We start from the raw sequence: 20571 nt of genomic DNA, 5'->3' as shown, positions 1-20571 counted from the left end.
TATTCTTCTTACCTGAATTTGATTAAATCAAACAATTCACCTATTTCTATATGTGACAAAGATTCTGATTTATCTGTATCTGAAAGAAAGAAATATTTCTTAATTATTGAGTCATTACCAAATACAAACAATTTGATATATTTAAATAAAGTCTGTACGTCATATAAAGACCAAGTCACAAATTTAAACTAGCTCTGACTTAAACAATTTTTTATTTTTTTATTTTTTTCCCCCCAGATTTTTATCTTTGTATGATTTGTTAGCACTATCAAAAGTAGAAAGACACTGTTTACTAGGAATAAGGTTGAACATTTTTTGAGCACTTTCATATATAGAAATTTTGCTATTTATTTGTATCTAGGTATATATGTTTTTATGCCCCACCTACAATAATAGAGTTTTTGGTCAAGGTATTTTTTTTTTATAAAGTTGAAGTCCATTCAACTTGAGAAACTTAGTTCACATATTCATATGATATAATCTATCAAGTTTTAATGCTATATTAGAAATGAACAAAGAAAATGAAAGTGCCGGTGGGGCATCTGTGTACTATGAACACATTCTTGTTTCACTTGGCAAAAGTTAAGACAATCCTGACAACTTTTTGTTGTAATCCATGCTTAATTTTTTTTACATTCTGAAATGATGTCCTTTTGATTTCTTTCCTTGTTTTATTGTGTACTGAATAAAAGAGTTGTAGGGTATATGTCATAACAATTCCACTGAGACAAAGAATAAATAGAGAATATATGGCATTTTCAATATCGCATCCGTATCAACCTGAGACTCTGCTCCAGGGATTATATTGGTTGAGGGTTGATACAGTGTGTGATATTGAAAAAGCCATATCATATACACTTTATTATATACATATACCTCAAGTAGATGTTTTTTATGTGACATGACGTCATACAGATAAGGTTTGAAATGACGTCATACAGATTATAGGTTTGACATCACGTAATACAGATTAGGGTTTTGATATAGTGTTTACTTTTCTACATTGGTTAGAGGTATAGGGGGAGGGTTGAGATCTCACAAACATGTTTAACCCCACCGCATTTTTGCGCCTGTCCCAAGTCAGGAGCCTCTGGCCTTTGTTAGTCTTGTATTATTTTAATTTCAGTTTCTTGTGTACAATTTGGAAATTAGTATGGTGTTCATTATCACTGGACTAGTATATATTTGTTTAGGGGCCAGCTGAAGGACGCCTCCGGGTGCGGGAACTTCTCGCTCCATTGAAGACCTGTTGGTGACCCTCTGCTGTTGTTTTTTATTTGGTCGGGTTGTTGTCTCTTTGACACATTCCCCATTTCCATTCTCAATTTTATTTGCAACAGTGATAGCAATCAATGATGTGACGTCATACAGATTAAAGGTGTGATAAAGCTTTTGCAACCATGCTGATATCCATATCATCACGGGTGGCTGATACGGCACGCTTGCCATTGATTGTATTACACATACAATTTATCTGTATTTACTACTAAGTATATAATAAATGTCTATATAAAAGTAATTTCTTACCAATGTCCAAGTTTTCTTCCACTCTGTCTTCAGATAAAGGCTAAAAAATGTAAATTTATCATAACAAGTTGCAGTTACTTGTAAAAACATACAAGGTAAAAAATATATGTATGTCTCCACATTTTGTGATCAGTCTCAAGTAAGTATACTTTAAATACATCTTGGTTCCACATTATAAGCATGAGAACACTTGCATATAGAATTAGTCTGAATAAAAACACAAAAGACATCAAACACTTGTTAACAACCTTACTTTATACTGCAAAGAGCTTTATCATTGCAGTGTATAAATTTCAAGATTTCTAGTGCATAGCCTTTTTGAGAAGTGCACTTTTTTGTGTTCTCTCTGCCCATGATTCTAATCTTCTCTATCTTTGACATCAAGATTTTGGGGTTTGAACATTCTTGATGAAACATTCATACAGTCTGAAGAGTGCATTTGATGCACCAAATTTACAAAGTGTTATTTTCATAATCATGATAAATGCTCATAATCAAAGTATTTGTGGAAAATCACCAATACAGATTTAAGATTTGCTACATTTCAAGCAATTTTCTTAAACTGCTAAGGAAATATTTTACCATCAAGAAAAGATTTTTATAATAATTGTCCTTCAAAAAAATGGATGAATTAGTTGGCATACTATAGGAATCAAGTACTGTAAATTCAGAAATTTTTGTGAGGTTTTTATTATTGCGAAAAATGCGACCAAGTTGTAAATGCAATAATTTAAACTTGCATTTTGAAATATTTTTGATATAAATTAAACAGGATTTTCCTGAAAATTGTAAAAATTAAAACCACATATAAGTCTAAATGACAAAATCACAATAATAAATGCACACAATAATTTCTGAATTTACAGTATCCAACTTCCAATCAGAAGTAACATAAAAATAAAAAAATAAATAATCCATCAGGGTTTAAACATACTGTGTGTGAATAAAAAGACAATAAATAAACTACACTTACAGTATTTTCATGCAATCTGTTAGGTAAATTAAGTGATGTCAAAGCAACTCTTTCAGCAGTACTGGTCACTTCAGGCTAAAAGTAATTCACAACAACTAAAATATACACAAATATAATTTAAAGGTATTCGATATTCTATATACTTAACAAGACAAACCCAGAATGCTATGAAAAAAATTTTGATGTTGATGTAGCATTTATTTCGTGAAGTGAAGTGAACATTTTTTTAAAAGCCAAGTTATCAAATGGTAGTTTCTATGTAGGTTGATGTTAGTTTTTGTAGCAGTTCAGTGTTTCTGTTGTTTTGTTGTTTTCCTCTTATAGTTGAGGTGTTTCCATCAGGTTTGGTTTCTGATCAAGATTTTCTTTCCTCTTCATCGATTTATGACAATTGAACAGCGGTAAGACTACGGTTGCCTTTATTTAACCCCACAAAATATATGTGTGTATGTGTTTCATGTTAGGGCTATTTCAGAAGGAAAAAATAGGGGGAAGGAGGTTTGAGGCTCTTTAATACTTTTGTATGGGTAGGAGCAGGTCACAAAGTTCAAATTTATGTTTATGTATGCAAAGTAAAATGCAATTGTATTAAAAAAAAAAGTGCCTTCCAACCCACCCAATATTTAATTCTTTTTCTTGAATAGGCCTTTGATAGTATATGTATTTTGTAGCTTGGTGTGTGGTTGCCAATGTTTATGTCATTGTATGTGTTCCCATTAGGAAACTGAGTGCTGGTACATGTAGTAGTTCTTAAATAATCTGTGCTCGTAACTTTTCTTAGTCTCAAGAAAAAAAAGAGCTTGACAAGTTGCATACCCAACAATACTTTTATTCATGTGTATAACCTATATACTGTTGGGGACAGATTAACATGCATGTTTTGACATCATTGTTTCTAGGCAAGAAAAAATTGTTGATAATAGATTTGTGTTTAAGGTACAAAACGTAGTACCCAACACCTTAACTAAAATTAATTTGGCTCGTTTAATTTTCAGAAAATTTTGACAAAGTATTTACTTTGACCCTTTGACAAAAATTTCAAAATTTCAAAAAATTTTAACCAACCGTTTTATCAGAAAAATTACACTGGTTAAAAAGAAGTTTGACAAACACTTATTTTGATCATCGAGAAGCTTAATATTCCCTAAACAACACGATGTAATAAAAACGTTTAGCTGATTTTACAGAGTTATCTCCCTGTAGTGTTAGGTACCACCTTAACATGCTAGTTCGCATGGTAACAGTCTGCAAGAAGACTTGTCGCCCTACCCTGCTTACTTCTACATCATTTGGTCTCCAGTGGAGAGTTGTTTCTCTCTCAATCCTTATTTTATAATCAATTTTCAAAGAAACATTTTTCTAATTCTGGGCTGATCAGTCTTTCTTACTCCTACATGTGATGGATGTACCTAGCAGAGAAGCCATTCCAATTTTCAAGCTTATGGTTTAACACTTTCGCTCCTGAATTAATTTTTTTCGCGGGATTTTGTGGCCGAGGTTTAATTCCTCGAGCTGATTCCCCGACCGGGTTTTATTTTGCAAGGTGGTACCGAAAAAAACGTGACTGTGGAAATCGTCGAATTCAAGCAAACGACAGTAAATTGATCATTCATAAGCCACGTGGGGAAAGAAAAGTTTGTTCTTAAAGGGGGGTTAATGTCATTTTGTTGATTGATTGCGATTTGAAGCCAAATTATTCTACTTTCCTGTTTAAAATTTGCGTACGGATTTTTTTCCATTTCGGTACTGATTAAATGCGCTTTAATTACGTTTGAAGCAATTTTACTTCCAACAAATGTCATGCAACGTGATTTCAGTCGTATTACTTAAGTTCCTTATCCGTAAATGTATTCCAATCGAAGTATTCAAGCCAAAAAATGCTTTAAGAAGTGTCAGACAGAGAGCACATGACAATTTAAAAGTGGTTTGAGCAGAAAAAACAGAGAATTACAAAATGTCTCCTTATTTTTACATTGGTTTCATCTTTTGTTTACCAAAACAAATGTATGTTGTTAAATCAATAAAAAATTGTGGTGTTTTTAACAAAGTTTTAAGAAACGATAATTTCGTAAAGGTGTTTCTCAATAGAAATCCAAAAATATCCCAGTTAGTACTCTTACAAATAAATCTTTGATTTGTTTCTTTGTTTGTCTTCCTATATCTACCACATTTTTCAGCTCTTTTTCTATGTCGTCTGAAGATTCCACATTTTCTCTCTGGAAAAACAAAATGAAAATATTATCAAATCTAAATATACAGCAATAAAGATATGACAGACAGAATTTTCAATTATTTTTCTAACTTCTATGCAGGTAACCATCAGGTATCTTCTACATTTCATCGAACTACTTCAGTTTTTGGTGGTTTAATCAAACCAGTAATTTTGTTTTTACTTCTACATCTTTTAATATACAAAAAGATCTTAACCCTGTAACATTCTCTATGTATGTGCCTGTCCCATGTCAGGAGCCTGTAATTCAGTGGTTATCGGTTGTTTATGTGTTACATATTTGTTTTTCATTCATTTTTTGTATATAAATTAATTTAGTTTTCTTGTTTGAATTGTTTTACATTGTCATTTCTGGGCCTTTTATAGCTGACTATGGGGTATTGGCTTTGCCCATTTTTTAAGGCTGTACAGTGACCTATATGTGTTAATTTCTGTGTAATTTTGGTCTCTGGTGGAGAGTTATATCATTGGCAATCATACCACATCTATTTTTTTTTATATCTACAGGTACCCAAGTACAAATATTATCATTGTGTGTTTACACACAATTACAACTTGCCACTGAAGACTGTTTAACTTAAAATTTTGGTTGAAATATGTTTGAATTACATGGAAGCTAAAAAAATTACATTTCATATCATTTGAAATCTAGATCAGGCTTTAATTTTTTGAATGTAGTTGAATAGTAAGTATTCTGCAAAGGTTTGAAACTACATTTGACATACAGAACATACATAATTTATCTTGCTGGATTAACTTTAATAATATAAGTGGATATGTAAATTTTTTTTTAAATTTATTTCCTCAGTTCTTTTTGAATAAGACTATCATAGTCATAAAGCAACATTGACTTATTTTAACTGTAAAATAAAATGATGTTCATGAACGATGCCTAATTCCCTCACCTATTATTTATTTTATTATTTTTTCATTTTAAATTAAAGAACCTTAGTGAGCACGCTCACATACCCCATGTCCCCACATTGTCATTGGAGAAATTAAATAAGTGTAAGAAAAAAAAATTGTATAAGAAAAAATATTGAATAATAATTTCCTGTAATTATGCACATCAACATAGTATGTCCTTGTTATCTACAAAATTTCATGAAATTCTGTTGTGTGGTTTCAGAGGAGTTGAGATGACAAACTGTTGCAGAAGAACATTGAAGCAAATAAGTTCAAAGGGGTGTAACTCCTAGAAAAAAAAATTGAATCGTAATTTCCTGTCGATATGCACATCTACATAGTATGTCCTTATTATCTTAAAAGGTTTCATGAAATTCTGTTGTGAAGTTTCAGAGGAGTTGTGATGACAAACTGTTGCAGTAGTACAATAAAGTAAATAAGTTCAAAGGGGGGTAACTCCTAGAAAAAAAATTGAATCGTAATTTTCTGTCGATATGCACATCTACATAGTATGTCCTTATTATCTAAAAAGGTTTCGTGAAATTCTGTTGTGTAGTTTCAGAGGAGTTGCGATGACAAACTGTTGCAGTAGTACATTAAGCAAATAAGTTCAAAGGGGCGTAACTCTTATAAAAAAAATTGAATCGCAATTTCCTGTCGATATGCACAACTACATAGTATGTCCTTTTCATCTGAAAAGGTTTCGTGAAATTCTGTTGTGTGGTTTGAGAGGAGTTGCGATGACAAGAAACAGGACTGACTGACGGACGGACGGACGGACGGGTCAAAAACATTATACCCTCCGCAACTTCGTTGCATGGGGTATAATTAAATCATCAATGAAATTTAAAGAGATCTATGTAAAGTGTAGGCCTTTGTCAAGTGACATGATAAATAAACTCACAAGAATCCTTCCTCTGATTTGTAGTTACTTAGATCTGTTATTTACAGCAAACTTTAACGTGAGATCAAGCCTAGTTTTAGATGTGGTTTGTGTTGCTCAGTCTTAAGTTTTCTATGTTGTTTCTTGTGTACTATTATTTGTCTGTTGTCTTTTTCATTTTAAGCGATGGGGTTGGCACTTTATTTTTTTTGATTTATGAGTTTGACTGTTACTGTGGTATCTTTCGCTCTTTTTTAACACTTATACATTCATGCTTAAAAAAATCTGGGACCAGAATGTATCAATCAAAAGACAATTCTTACATTGTTAGTTGCAGGTTAGATCTGGAATTTCCTGCAAAACTTTAGACTTGCTACAATTCCCTTACTTTTATTTCTTTCGTACTAACTTATATTTATTGAAAACTGTCAGTAGACTGATTGCCTTCTGCAGATCTCCATATAACGGTAATCTCTTAGTTATAGCAGTAAAATTGTTAAAGGGCAAAATTGAAAAAAAATAAAATAAGGAATGGACATGTAGCAAGTCTAGCAAAACTTAACCAAAGTCAAGGATGCGTAAAAGGAATTGAAGGACTCCTAAACTTTGTATAAATCATAATACATCAATGACAAAAAGTAAAATCTGTCAGTTTGTATTGGCTTAAAAACAAAGGCATGCAAACCAATCTGTTCATTTTACATATGTATTTTCCAATTTCATTAGATTCTCCTGCTCCAAGAGTTTCACTGTAAGTATGAACCTTTAGAATCATCAGGCAATTTCATGTGACACAGATAAGACAGACTTCTGTTTTCTGAAAAAGTTTAATGATTATATAAAATACCTTAGCTTGGAAAAGGATTGCTACTTTCTTTGTACATTCTTGTTTTTGTTCCTCTAACTCCAATTCTCTTTTTTCCAATTCTTTTAGTTTTTTGTAATCTCTTTCCTAGAAAAGGAATGAAGTATTAAATGAAATTATCAACTTGAATCTCTATTACATATATTTCTATTTGAATAGGTCAATACTGTTTGGAGTAAAACATGAAATTATTATCTATAAAGTTTTTCCATTGATCTACTGTCTGTCCAAAAAAATGTCATAACCCTAGTAGTTAGTACTTGGAATGATTTATTTTGTCAGTAAATTTGAATTTATTTCCAGTAAAAAATTATAATTATACAATTGTAATTAAACAAAAAGGTTGAAACTACCTCAGGCTGAATCAACCTTTGATAAGTTGATCTTTGTTTGTTTTAGCCATTTTGTTTAGGTCTTTCAGATTAAATTCTAATAAACTTTATATTTTTTGTTAATCTTTTACTGTTATTCTATATCCTCAACCCCTTTTTTTTTTGCTGGCAATGATGCTAGATAGACTCTGACTCCAGAATAACATTTATTTTTTGGCATTTAATAAACACTGGGAGATAAACGAAAAGGTCATGTTATTCTCAAGGTGTCCACTTTGGCATTAACAATAGTGTTTAATAAATTAGATTAGTCAATGGTGTATTTTCCATATGACATTGAGAAACGTTTTCATATAAAACACTCTAATAAATTATCTGGTAAAATGTACAAATTACTTTTCAAACTGAATGAAAATGGCAATAGAAATATGCTCTGGATTAATTATATTAAATCTATATTTGATGAAACGGGTTTTAGTGAGATATGGAATAACCAAGAATATGTAAATCCTGAATTTATAAAAAATGTTGTAAGACAGAGATTGCACGATCAATTTATACAAAAGTGGTTTTCAGATGTGTCTAATTCTTCACGAGGGGAATATTATTCTAAGTTTAAGACAGAGTTTGAATTAGAAGATTATCTTTTACGGTTAAATCCTGTAAATAGAAACTATATATGTAAACTGAGAACATGCAATCTCAAATTTCCGATAGAGACGGGACGTTGGGCTGGTATACCAAGGAATGAAAGATTGTGCAATCTCTGTAAACAAGTTGTTGGAAACGAATTCCATTATATTTTCTGCTGTAATGAATTGAAAGATATCCGAACTAAATATATAACGGGTTACTTTGGTAATGTACCCAGTGAGTCAAAAATGAATAAAATGTTGAATATTGGTAATACACAAGTTCTTACTCACCTATCATGGTTCCTCCAAAAGATTGTAAAACTCTTATAGAGTCAAACTGAAAAGTCACATTACTTTACGATCGAGTACTCTCATGATCCAGTACTCGGATGACATATTTATTTACATTCCATAACACAACACTCTATTTACACGTGGTGGTGTGACGTACTGTAACCGAATCGAGTACACTCAAAACATAGTTGAAGCATGAACTTGTGTATTACCTTTGAAATATGTGTTAATAATTATAATATATATACAATAATGCTACTACCTATATTTACTTTGTATATATAATACATTTGTATAAGTTCAAATGACTTGAAATCATATAGTTTAATATATACATGTAAGATAATTTCTATACTCATTCTGTCATCTGTAATTATAATATACTATACATATGTGATGCTCCTGTAGCGCAGTTACTGCATCTGAGTTTGATTAATAAAGTTTTGAAAGTTTTGAATAATAAGAGGTGTGAATATTTTCCTTGAATTTTTCCATTATCTGGCTAGTAAAAAAAAATAACAATTTATGAAGTATATAATTATATGTTTTCACATACAACATCTTTATACTTGTATATGCTTTTTAATTCAAAAACAATCATCTACTATCAAAAGTAATTTTGTTAAGTATAACTGTACACAACCCAGGGATTGAAGTTAAAATTTTGGCATGGTAGTCCACAGCTTAAATTCTATAGCCCACATATATAGTCCTATACAAGAAAAGCCTACACCAAATTTTAGGGGACATTGGCTTTGGGCCCCCGGTTCAAAGCTGAGACATTTTCACATGTATGGTTAAATTTTATGGGTTTGAAGTGAGATTCATTTTTCTGAAAAAATTCTTTCATGATGCGGCTCCTAGAGGTTAAAATCCCTTTTTTCACACAATTATTTCTATTAAAATTTAGTTCTTTGCTCACATTCAATAACTCTATAGTTCTTACGTATTTATTCTATGATCCTCTGCTCTCAAAATCAGCACAAATGGTTAAGCTCAATCATTTGTTAAGAATTGAAACATGTCTAATATCACTACACAGAAATCTTTTGTTTATACACAACTTTTGTATTCCTCCATTTGAGGCGCATAAGGGATATTGACCCAAATACAGATGATATTACAAAATGAGAAAAATATCATTATTGTACCAGGAACTTTAAGACCTAGTTAGTAAGCTTCCATATTATTTTTCCAGATAGAACTATCGTTAACTGTTCAAAATTTTGCAGTATGAAGTCTTTTGGTTGTCAATAAAAACAAAATTATTAGCAAGAATATATAAGACCTGAATAAACATAATAAAGTGATGTTACATACAAAATATAAAAATATCATACCAACTGATCAACATCTATATCATGGATGTTCCTAGATGACAGTTCAGAGAGAAGTTGACCTTTAACCTTTAGCCTCTCTTCAATATCAATGTCAAGTTCAACTGGAATATTCTCTTGATTCACTTTACGTTGTCTTTTGGCAAATAATGCAGATTTTCTATACTTATATTCTCCAGCTGTGCAATAGAACCGCTGTTGAATGCTAGGACATTTTATACCATGCTTATATGTCAATTTCAACCCATGCTGACATTTCGAACTTTGGCATAGTGTTATCATTCTTCGAACAGGCTGCATTTTGTTCTTTAAAACTACAAAAAAAGATGTGACATATTTCATGTATACAATGTACATATATTATTTAAATCTTGTTATGAGCACAATCAATCACACAATAATGTTTGCTATTCCCTTATTCTACTTACAATAGCCTGAATAGGGTAAGAATTAATTGCAAATGGTCATCCCCTCATCTCTTTATTGCTGCATTGCAGTACTGAGACAATAAGTCTTTTTGGCAAAATATGCAAAACTTCTCCATACCATTGATACCTTTATAGAATAAGATGAATATTTGCTTTGTGACTTCAAAATTTTCCAGGTAAAAGCAGCAATTAGAAGATCATGTATCAACTATAACTGAAATAAACATGTATACTAAATAAATAAGATTGACTTTTACATTTTGGATATATAGTTTTTTTTTTTAATTTAAGGCTGACTATTTTTTTTTTATTCTATTCTATATGCAATCCATTGATGATACTATTCATCCTATTGTTAATGCAATACCACTGAAGTGTCAAGACTATTGAACTATTGAACTATCAAACTGTCTAACAGTCGGCCCATCACGGAAAAGGTCAATAATCGACAACATTGTTATTTATTCCAATACACAAGTATACTTCTTCTGTGGGTCAACAAACCTCAATATTGAAGAATACAAGTATAGATCTGGTTGGTATTCTATACACAAAAAAAGTGAGTACATTTTTTTCTTGTACAAGAATCTTGCAAAAACAAATGTAAAAAGAAGAAAAATGGCTTATTATCATGATTATCTTTCCATCAGATTGCCAATGATATCAAAGTCTTTCAACAAATACAAATAACAAAGGATAACTGGATTTGCCAATGCAAGCAATAGCCATCCCCCATTGTCACTAACCGGCAGCCAGTAAAAAAAAGAATAAAAGTTAATGCAGATACATTGTATATGCATTGCTATACAATTTTCTGTAAATTTTCACTTCATTCAGAGCATTTAAAGAAAAAAAAAAAAATTTCTGCTTTCCATGGCAACGGTGATCATTTTAGAAATTCCAAAGTCAAAAGTCTCATCTATACTTGCCAGTTAATGAAATATCAAGTTTCATTAGGTTCAAAGCATTTTGAAATCAATTTGATCTACTTACTTAAAGCATGGAAGTAATATTGGAAGGAATAACATCGTCGTCACTTCAAAGGTTTCATCTGCGTTACCGCCCATCTTTCAATAACTCGTTAATTGGTTCAATATCTGGCATGGAAGTTTATTCTCCGCATGTGATCGATCAAATCACTGACACTTATCGGTCATTTTCGTGTTCACGGAGAACTACGAACAGACAAGTTTTTGTCGAATATACATGCGAAGTAACCCGAATAGTCCATTCGTTACATTCCGTTGATGTACGCTGCCGAAAAGAGTCATTCGTTCAATTTTTATTTTAGTCCAATTTTTCCCTATTTTTGGTTAGTTTGAACTTAATAGTTAAAACCGACAGCTATCACATACGAAATTGGAGAACAAAGTTGTGTCATTTCAATTTTAAAATTTACAGACAATTAAAAAACCATTTCCGTATAAAGTTAAGAAGATGACTGTACAAAAAATACGTTTGGACACCCTTTATTAAATACGAAAAATCTAAATCTCTCGTGTATTTATAGTCAATTAAATTATTAACAATTCTAAACGGTTCTATCCTTCAATTTAAGTTCTTGATACATAAACTAATTTGTGTAAAAATGAATTTACCGTAAGACAGATAGATGCAAGCCCATTTCGTCGGTTTGTTATATTTTTTGCTGTATAGCTTATTATATTAATACAAGCATTCCACAATAAACACTTTTTAAATATATATTTACGAAAATATTATCCCCGTTTTAGTTGTCCAGTTTCAATAATGCAATCAATGACATTTATGACATATACATAAATTTAGAATACTTGAAAGTAAATATTATTTCATTCAATCTCGATAAACTTTGCACATTTCAACAGTAAAAAAATCTATGCCTACATTTGCCTACATTATTTTGTTAAACATCATGTGAAACCTGATTGATTCATCGGTATTTAACTGTTTAACTCAGGATCCGCTTTTAACCGGAAAATACTTTTAGAACAGTTTAAAACAAACGGTAAAAAGCAAAAATATGCTAAATTAAATACAATTTTCCATGTTAAACTGCTGTAGTTTGAACAATTCTCGTCCGTTTTTCAAGTTTTTTTCACCATTCGATTTCTTTCTAAAGGTAGATATTCTATGTGATACAGCGCTACCTTGTTATTAATAAACTAGGGATTTCCCACAGGTGCGCTATAATTACCGGACTCGATAAAACCACGTGACTGATAAGAAATTCCAGATGCCTTTTACAACCGCGGTAACGCAGATAGTAACCAAAGGCGTCTTACCGCTGAGACTATAATTGGATGAAATCGTATGACTTTAGTACAGAGCTCAGCATGCTATAAATACATGCTAATTAGTCGTTGTTATTCCTTCTAAATATTACTTCCATGCTTAAAGGAACAAAATATCGAGTTATCAGGAATTTCTTATATAAAGTGTTTATAGCCTCTAGCCTCCTTAATATATGGCATTTTTGCAGTTTCCATGGCATCAGTGGCTATTTTGGGGATTCAATCATATTAATCTCATCTGGAAACTTGGTCAAATACTTGGTTGCTAAGATTTCACATTGAAGAAATGTAAAGATCTTACATGTCTTACAACAGGGAAACAACATGATACCAACCACAAATACAACCTGTGTAACACCAAACTAGAACATCTAGAGAAAAAAAAACATTGGAGATACCATTAACAACAAACTAAACTTTGAGCAACACATGAATGAAAAGATAAATAAATCAAACAGTACATGTATTATATGATTAATTAGAAATTTACCAGCCTCAATTTGGAAATATTCCTACTATTGTTTAAGCATTAGCAATATGCTATATGGAGATAATATTGTTACGGGACGGGGGTGTCCCATAAATAAAGGTTATTTATATAAGGTTAACACACTGGTTACTATATTCTTGGTAAATTCTGATATAGATCTGTCAACTCTGGTGTCGAGTTACAAACTAAGTAATACTGGTAGCGTAGCTGACAAAATGGTTTATACTGTGGTAGCGTAGCAGGCAAAACAGTTAAGGCACTGGTCTAAATATGGTAGCACAGAAACTTGATCATTGACTTACTAATTACATGTACAACAGATAACAAGATTAATAAAGCTTCACAATTTATTATATACAAAACATTCAATACTATTCCAAGTATAAAGCACATGAAAACCCAACAGAACACTTAATAAAATATACAGAGACCCCCCTTTTCGGTACGTTAATCGTTTGTCAACATCGTAGTAAACGTAGTAAAACATCTAGGTCAATTATGGTTTGGTCCATTTATTCAATGGGGATGCATACAATAGCAAGGTACATGCATTGCATCGACTGCGGCACTTTTGGTTTGCCTTGGTAAGTTCCTTGGTATCAGGAGTGACTGCCCTGGTAGCGGGACGCAGTCTCTTTGAAGACTGTTGTGCACTTGCTTTTATATCTCTGTCCCACCAACGTCTCGTGCCCCTATGGAGATGGTGGGCAAATTACGTTATGCTGATTGGATGCTGATCTCAGGTCATTAGGTCACTGACGTCAATAAACATAGTGATGCAAATGGCGGCGATCGGAATGTTGACATTCTGTCGAGTCGGGAAATGGACAAACGGGACTTATCTAAGCTTACTCTTAGCATGTATGGGCCCCGGTTACAACATATATGCTTAACGCTAATAAAATAACAAGGTAATAAAGCGGGAACGTGTGAAATAAGGGTAAACAGAAGGTGGGAACCGTCGTTCAGTCAGGGGACCCCCCATGGTCAAACAGTGAAGACGAACTCTATAGTATTATTCCCAGAGACCTTACTATAACAATATTTACATACAATAACAATATATAAGTATCCACAATGTTCATTAAATGTCTTTGTATATGCGTTGGATAACAGTAAACGACGAACGCGAAAATAGAATAGAGTGTTTACTGAGTAGCCTGAAACAGTCGTATGTACAAACCTACAGCTTATACCCTAAACCGTAACACTACCCCCAACCCAGGAAAAGAGTTCGTCCTCGAACTTAAAATAGGACACCTACCTAGTAAATACCTACTTATCAACCTACCAAAAAAAAAACAAAAAAAAACGGATCTTCTCTGTGTGGCTGTTGGCTCTGTCGACATAGTAAATAAATCACAATAATCATCATTAGTTCTATAGTGTCGATCTCTGGTACTGAGATCAAACATTTGTACTATAATTCTGGTGTCAATAATATGGTGTTAAACATGGTATAATGTTGTATCTCTGGAATTGAGATACTCGCAACTCTGGATATTAGAATATATCTGGTTTCACTGTAAAGTGTTTGCTCTACTTGGTGTAAACTTCATGGTCTAGTTGGTTCAAATAAATAAGTGGCTAAATAAATGGTACTTTAAATTGTGCATGTCACCCGTCACAAAGACACGTCAGCGAATCACAACAATACCATATGAAAATATTCCACAGAACTTCCATCCGTCACACAGACACGTCGATGAGTCACCGTGAACACTGGTAAACTAATATAGGTAACATAAATACTGCTTGGTATTCCACAGACATTCCACCCGTCACTTAGACACGTCGGTGAGTCACCGGGACGATACCAAATAAAAATATTCCACAGACCTTCCATCCGTCACACAGACCCGTCGATGAGTCACTGGGAACACTAGTTAACTAAAATAGGTAAAACAAAACTGCATGGTATTCCACAGACATTCCACCCGTCACTTAGACACGTCGGTGAGTCACCAGGACAATACCAAATAAATAAATTCCATTGACATCTCATCCGTCACTCAGACACGTCGATGAGTCAATCAGAATATTTCTGTATACTAGTAAATAATACTGTAGTCAATAAAAGGTCCAACCATACAACTCTGTTTATCATACAATGGTCTATAAAAAGGTTATTCATTGGTAACATGAATGCATACATAACACCACCTCAGCAGTTTCAACTGATAGAACAATAAATATTTAACGTCTAAGGTGCAACTCTTTATAAAAATACTGAAATATTTAACGAACTCATTTTCCGGTATCAAAAATTACTACTAGTATTACTGGTACAAAATTCACTTTCAGGTATCGAAAATGACTATTACTGGTAAAAATCTCATTTTCATAACAAATATATATATAAAAAAAACATGTTCACATGCTAACATTCATGGTATCTGAATGTAACAGACATTAACGATTAAGTTCTCTTAGGACAGTCTCTAATGGCGTGTCCTTTCTCATTACAGAAATAACAAGTCTGGTTTGCCTTGGCATTTATACAAACTGCCGTTTTAAATTTTGGTTGCTGTCTAAACTTTTTCTCGCTAGCCCTAAAAGTTTCACATTTCAGAGCACAGTACAACGCTCCGTCAATTGTTTCTACATTGCTTTGTACAATAGCCAATTCTAAATCATGATCATTTAGTGCTTTTCTAAATGCCCTATAAGTTAAATAGTCTCTGGTATCGAGACTCGCGGATGGGTAAGCCATTCTGACTAGCCTTTTTATATTATCCGCCAGTTCCTGCAACGGTTGACCTGGTTTTCTAACACAAGCATCAATTTGTGACATATATACATCTGTCAGGTTTTCAGGAGCAAACCTTTTGGTTAACAGTTTAACTAAATAACAATATGTTGGGATATTATCTATCTCAATATCAGCTAAAGTCGACAAAGCAGCACCATTCATACATGTAATAAGCTTTAAAACTTTTATATCTTCAGACCAATTATTTAATTTTGCAACAGCCTCAAAATGTAACTTGTACTCAAGCCAGTTAGTTGTCCCATCATAGATTGATGGTTTGGTATACCCAATAATCTCGATGTATACTGGTTCTCGGTTAGACAACTGGTTTGATTCACTACTCCCGCATACTTTATTGGTAACATTAGAACTTGTATTCTCACATGAACAATCATTGGTATTTTTATCTAAAACACTCATACACAAATTTGCCACCTGGTCTTCTATTTTCGATATACTACTTAAAAGTGTTTCAGAAAGATTTTTAAGCTTTTCTACTTTTTCATTATTTATCTTTAACTGTGTTTCAAATCTATTAAAACGGTCCCCTAGGGTATTTAAATTTCTACCGAATTGGTTCACTATATTTGTATAGACCTCAACCTTCTTATTCATGGTATTTACTACATCATCTGGCCTTGATGCACAAGATTTATCACTAACTGGGGTAGATGCACGACTGTGAGGAACAAAATTTTCTGAAGGACTAACGCAACTACTCATGTTAATTATTTAAATTAAATCTGTTGTACAAGTAAGTCAAAAAATTTCATAAATTATAAATACTGGTTCAAGTCTCTACTCTCAAGGTGTGGTTTTATACGTATCCCACCGCCGGACACCAAATGTTACGGGACGGGGGTGTCCCATAAATAAAGGTTATTTATATAAGGTTAACACACTGGTTACTATATTCTTGGTAAATTCTGTTATAGATCTGTCAACTCTGGTGTCGAGTTACAAACTAAGTAATACTGGTAGCGTAGCTGACAAAATGGTTTATACTGTGGTAGCGTAGCAGGCAAAACAGTTAAGGCACTGGTCTAAATATGGTAGCACAGAAACTTGATCATTGACTTACTAATTACATGTACAACAGATAACAAGATTAATAAAGCTTCACAATTTATTATATACAAAACATTCAATACTATTCCAAGTATAAAGCACATGAAAACCCAACAGAACACTTAATAAAATATACAGAGACCCCCCTTTTCGGTACGTTAATCGTTTGTCAACATCGTAGTAAACGTAGTAAAACATCTAGGTCAATTATGGTTTGGTCCATTTATTCAATGGGGATGCATACAATAGCAAGGTACATGCATTGCATCGACTGCGGCACTTTTGGTTTGCCTTGGTAAGTTCCTTGGTATCAGGAGTGACTGCCCTGGTAGCGGGACGCAGTCTCTTTGAAGACTGTTGTGCACTTGCTTTTATATCTCTGTCCCACCAACGTCTCGTGCCCCTATGGAGATGGTGGGCAAATTACGTTATGCTGATTGGATGCTGATCTCAGGTCATTAGGTCACTGACGTCAATAAACATAGTGATGCAAATGGCGGCGATCGGAATGTTGACATTCTGTCGAGTCGGGAAATGGACAAACGGGACTTATCTAAGCTTACTCTTAGCATGTATGGGCCCCGGTTACAACATATATGCTTAACGCTAATAAAATAACAAGGTAATAAAGCGGGAACGTGTGAAATAAGGGTAAACAGAAGGTGGGAACCGTCGTTCAGTCAGGGGACCCCCCATGGTCAAACAGTGAAGACGAACTCTATAGTATTATTCCCAGAGACCTTACTATAACAATATTTACATACAATAACAATATATAAGTATCCACAATGTTCATTAAATGTCTTTGTATATGCGTTGGATAACAGTAAACGACGAACGCGAAAATAGAATAGAGTGTTTACTGAGTAGCCTGAAACAGTCGTATGTACAAACCTACAGCTTATACCTGTGTTCATATTTTTGATCATACCCTTAAACCCATTCTGTTATATAATTCAGAGGTATGGGGAGGTTATAATGTTTCTTGTAATAAATTACAGTCTTCCTTATTTAATCTTGAAAATATTTTTAAAAATCTTAAGTGTGAGAATCTCCATCTTAAATTTTCTAAGTTTATACTTGGTGTACACAAAAGGAGTGTCAATTTTGCTGTATTATCAGAACTGGGGCGTTTCCCCTTACATTATGATATTGTAAAGTCAATTGTAAAATACTGGTATAGATTTGAAAATCTTACAACTGAATTCAGTCTATTGAAAGATGCTTATAAATGCAGCCAAGAGCTTCACAAATCTAACATAACTTCTTGGTACTCATTTGCTAAGAAAGTATTAGAAGTTTTTGAAATTAAACCAGAAGTAAAACATTTTGGACAATATAAATTTTTGAACATATCTAGCAAATTAATTCACACTAAATATATTAGCAATTGGTATGCTAGCCAAAATAAAGCTTCTGATGGAAAACTGTTTAATTATGTGAAATTTAAGCAGAATTTTGGTTATGAAAATTATCTTTCTTTAATAAAGGACTTTGATTTAAGAAGATCTATATGCAAATTACGTATTTCTGCTCATAAGCTTCAAATTGAAGTTGGACGTTTTTCAAATATTCCACGAAATGAAAGAATTTGCAAAAAATGCTCCTCTGGCTGTGTTGAAGATGAAATCCATTTTTTAACTAACTGTGAAAATTCTAAATCAGATAGAGATGCTCTCTTTGACTTTGTTTGCCAAAGAATTCCAAATTTTTCTTTACTGGATAATCAGCATAAATTTATTTATTTATTAAACTGTGAAGACAATCAGGTCCTTAATGCTGTTGGTAAATTTATTAAAGTGAATATGAGTTAGTAATTGTATTGTTACTGTATGTAAAATAATGTTTGTATCTACATTGTATGTATCTATCAAATTAATATTCTTTTTCCTTATTCATGTATGCTCTGTATGCCCCTTGTGGGCCCTTAATTGGAAATAAAATATGTTCTGTTCTGTTCTGTTCTATACCCTAAACCGTAACAATATAAAGTTAAAAATATATCAGCAATTGAAAACATTCAAAGGGGAGCAATGAAACTGATACCACACTGCAATTTATAGTACAAATGTATGAAGAACACTTGAAGAAGCTTAAATTTATTACCAAAACTAAAATAAACAGCAATGAGACATGACATGATAGAAGCATGATAAAGTGTTGCCTTCTTTGTTAACATACAATATTACTTCCCTAACTATGGGACACAAGAAACTGACCTATCATGCCTATACAATGGTGCATCAAAATATAATGTCAAACATTTTCACTGAACAAAATTCACCAATTTGGAACACCTTGCCCATCACTCATCAGTGTTGTTGAAGCACTAATTATTCAGATGTTAGGCAGCAACCATTTGATTTTCTGGGGGGGGGGGGGGGGGGCTATGGTTTTTTTTGGAAAAAAAAGTTTGTTTCCAGTTTTTGGAGAAAAAAATAATTTGTTTTTGATTCTGAGAAAAAAAATTGTTTGTTTCACCCTCAGCTGCCACTATATGTAATGCTAAAATTGAAAGAAAAAAATTGTTTTCGACTTGTCGCGAAAAAAATAGATTGTTTTTCGCCACAGGCGAAAAAAAAAGTTTGTACAGAAAAAAAAACCATAGCCCCCCCCCCCCCCAGAAAATCAAATGGTTGCTGCCTTAGAGAGTCAACTAGTCACATTTTGAAAAAACACTGAGTTTGACAGATTGAGATGAAATATAACCAAGGATTTGTATAGACAGTATTATAGTAACTATAGTAAACAAATCCTTGATATAACTATAGAGCAAAAGCTGACACAGGAACCGGCACCAAAGCAAGTCAAGAAATGACTGAAGATCTGAGCAAAGTGGTGTGATCTAGCACTCAGTTGCAGACCAGTGGTGAATCAAGGGGGGAGGGGGTGGTTCCAGGGGGTTGGAACACCCCCCTTTTTGGGACGACTCCGTCACGACCAATGCATTTGAATGGGGACATATGGTTGGAACCCCCCTTTATCCTGGGTTTGGAACGCGCTTTTGAAAACGGTTGGATCAGCCCATGCAGACTATGTAAGATCAGCACACCATGCATGTCATAAGGCACAAGAAATAAAGACAGAAATGACACCAGAGACATATAATACAAGAGACACTATTTCTCGAGAGAAAAAAACGTTTTCGCGCACAAAAAACACCATGGAGATTTTCAAAAGTTGGCAAGTATGTTAATTATGTACTAAATATGTCTGTGCAATCAAATTTTACAATTGCATTGGTAAATAATTACTTATTGTGGTAAATCTGCCTTAGAGAAGTTCAGCGTTTAGTCCACAAGGGCGCAGACATTTTGGGTCAACATTAAGGTCATACAATTTGATTGGATAGCGTGTAGAGAAGTATAATTGGCGGTAAAATTTAAATAGAAGATGGACGGTAATGTACTTTTATTTTTGGTTTATGGTTTGCACATGCATTTAATTCTATCAATGAATATGTCGACCATCAATTTTTAATATAATATTCAGGTTATTTTTACAAAATACTTTGTTAATACAGTTAAATCATGAGGGTCTGGATGGGCTTGTAAAACAGAATACAAAAAAATCAAGAA

The 20571-nt window shown here is 32.9% G+C and overlaps 1 protein-coding gene across 1 annotated transcript in view; it reads right to left on the bottom strand.

Moving 5' to 3' along the window:
- LOC143062051 (serine--tRNA synthetase-like protein Slimp) overlaps positions 1-20314 on the bottom strand; it is a 34655-nt gene extending 14341 nt beyond the window's left edge. The window contains exons 1-7 of the mRNA XM_076233899.1: positions 20248-20314; positions 9986-10296; positions 7367-7471; positions 4621-4716; positions 2501-2575; positions 1528-1567; positions 13-79 (exon numbers count right to left, since the gene is read on the bottom strand). Of these exons, the coding sequence (XP_076090014.1) occupies positions 13-79; positions 1528-1567; positions 2501-2575; positions 4621-4716; positions 7367-7471; positions 9986-10282 (680 nt within the window). The 5' untranslated portion in view covers positions 10283-10296; positions 20248-20314. The remainder of the gene's footprint in view (positions 1-12; positions 80-1527; positions 1568-2500; positions 2576-4620; positions 4717-7366; positions 7472-9985; positions 10297-20247) is intronic.
- Between the last annotated feature and the right edge of the window lie 257 nt (positions 20315-20571).

This window comes from Mytilus galloprovincialis, chromosome 2 (genome assembly GCF_965363235.1).
Source record: "Mytilus galloprovincialis chromosome 2, xbMytGall1.hap1.1, whole genome shotgun sequence".
Taxonomy (NCBI): Eukaryota; Metazoa; Mollusca; class Bivalvia; order Mytilida; family Mytilidae; genus Mytilus; species Mytilus galloprovincialis.
Note: the sequence above shows the minus strand (reverse complement) of the source record. Positions and strands in the feature narration are given on the sequence as shown.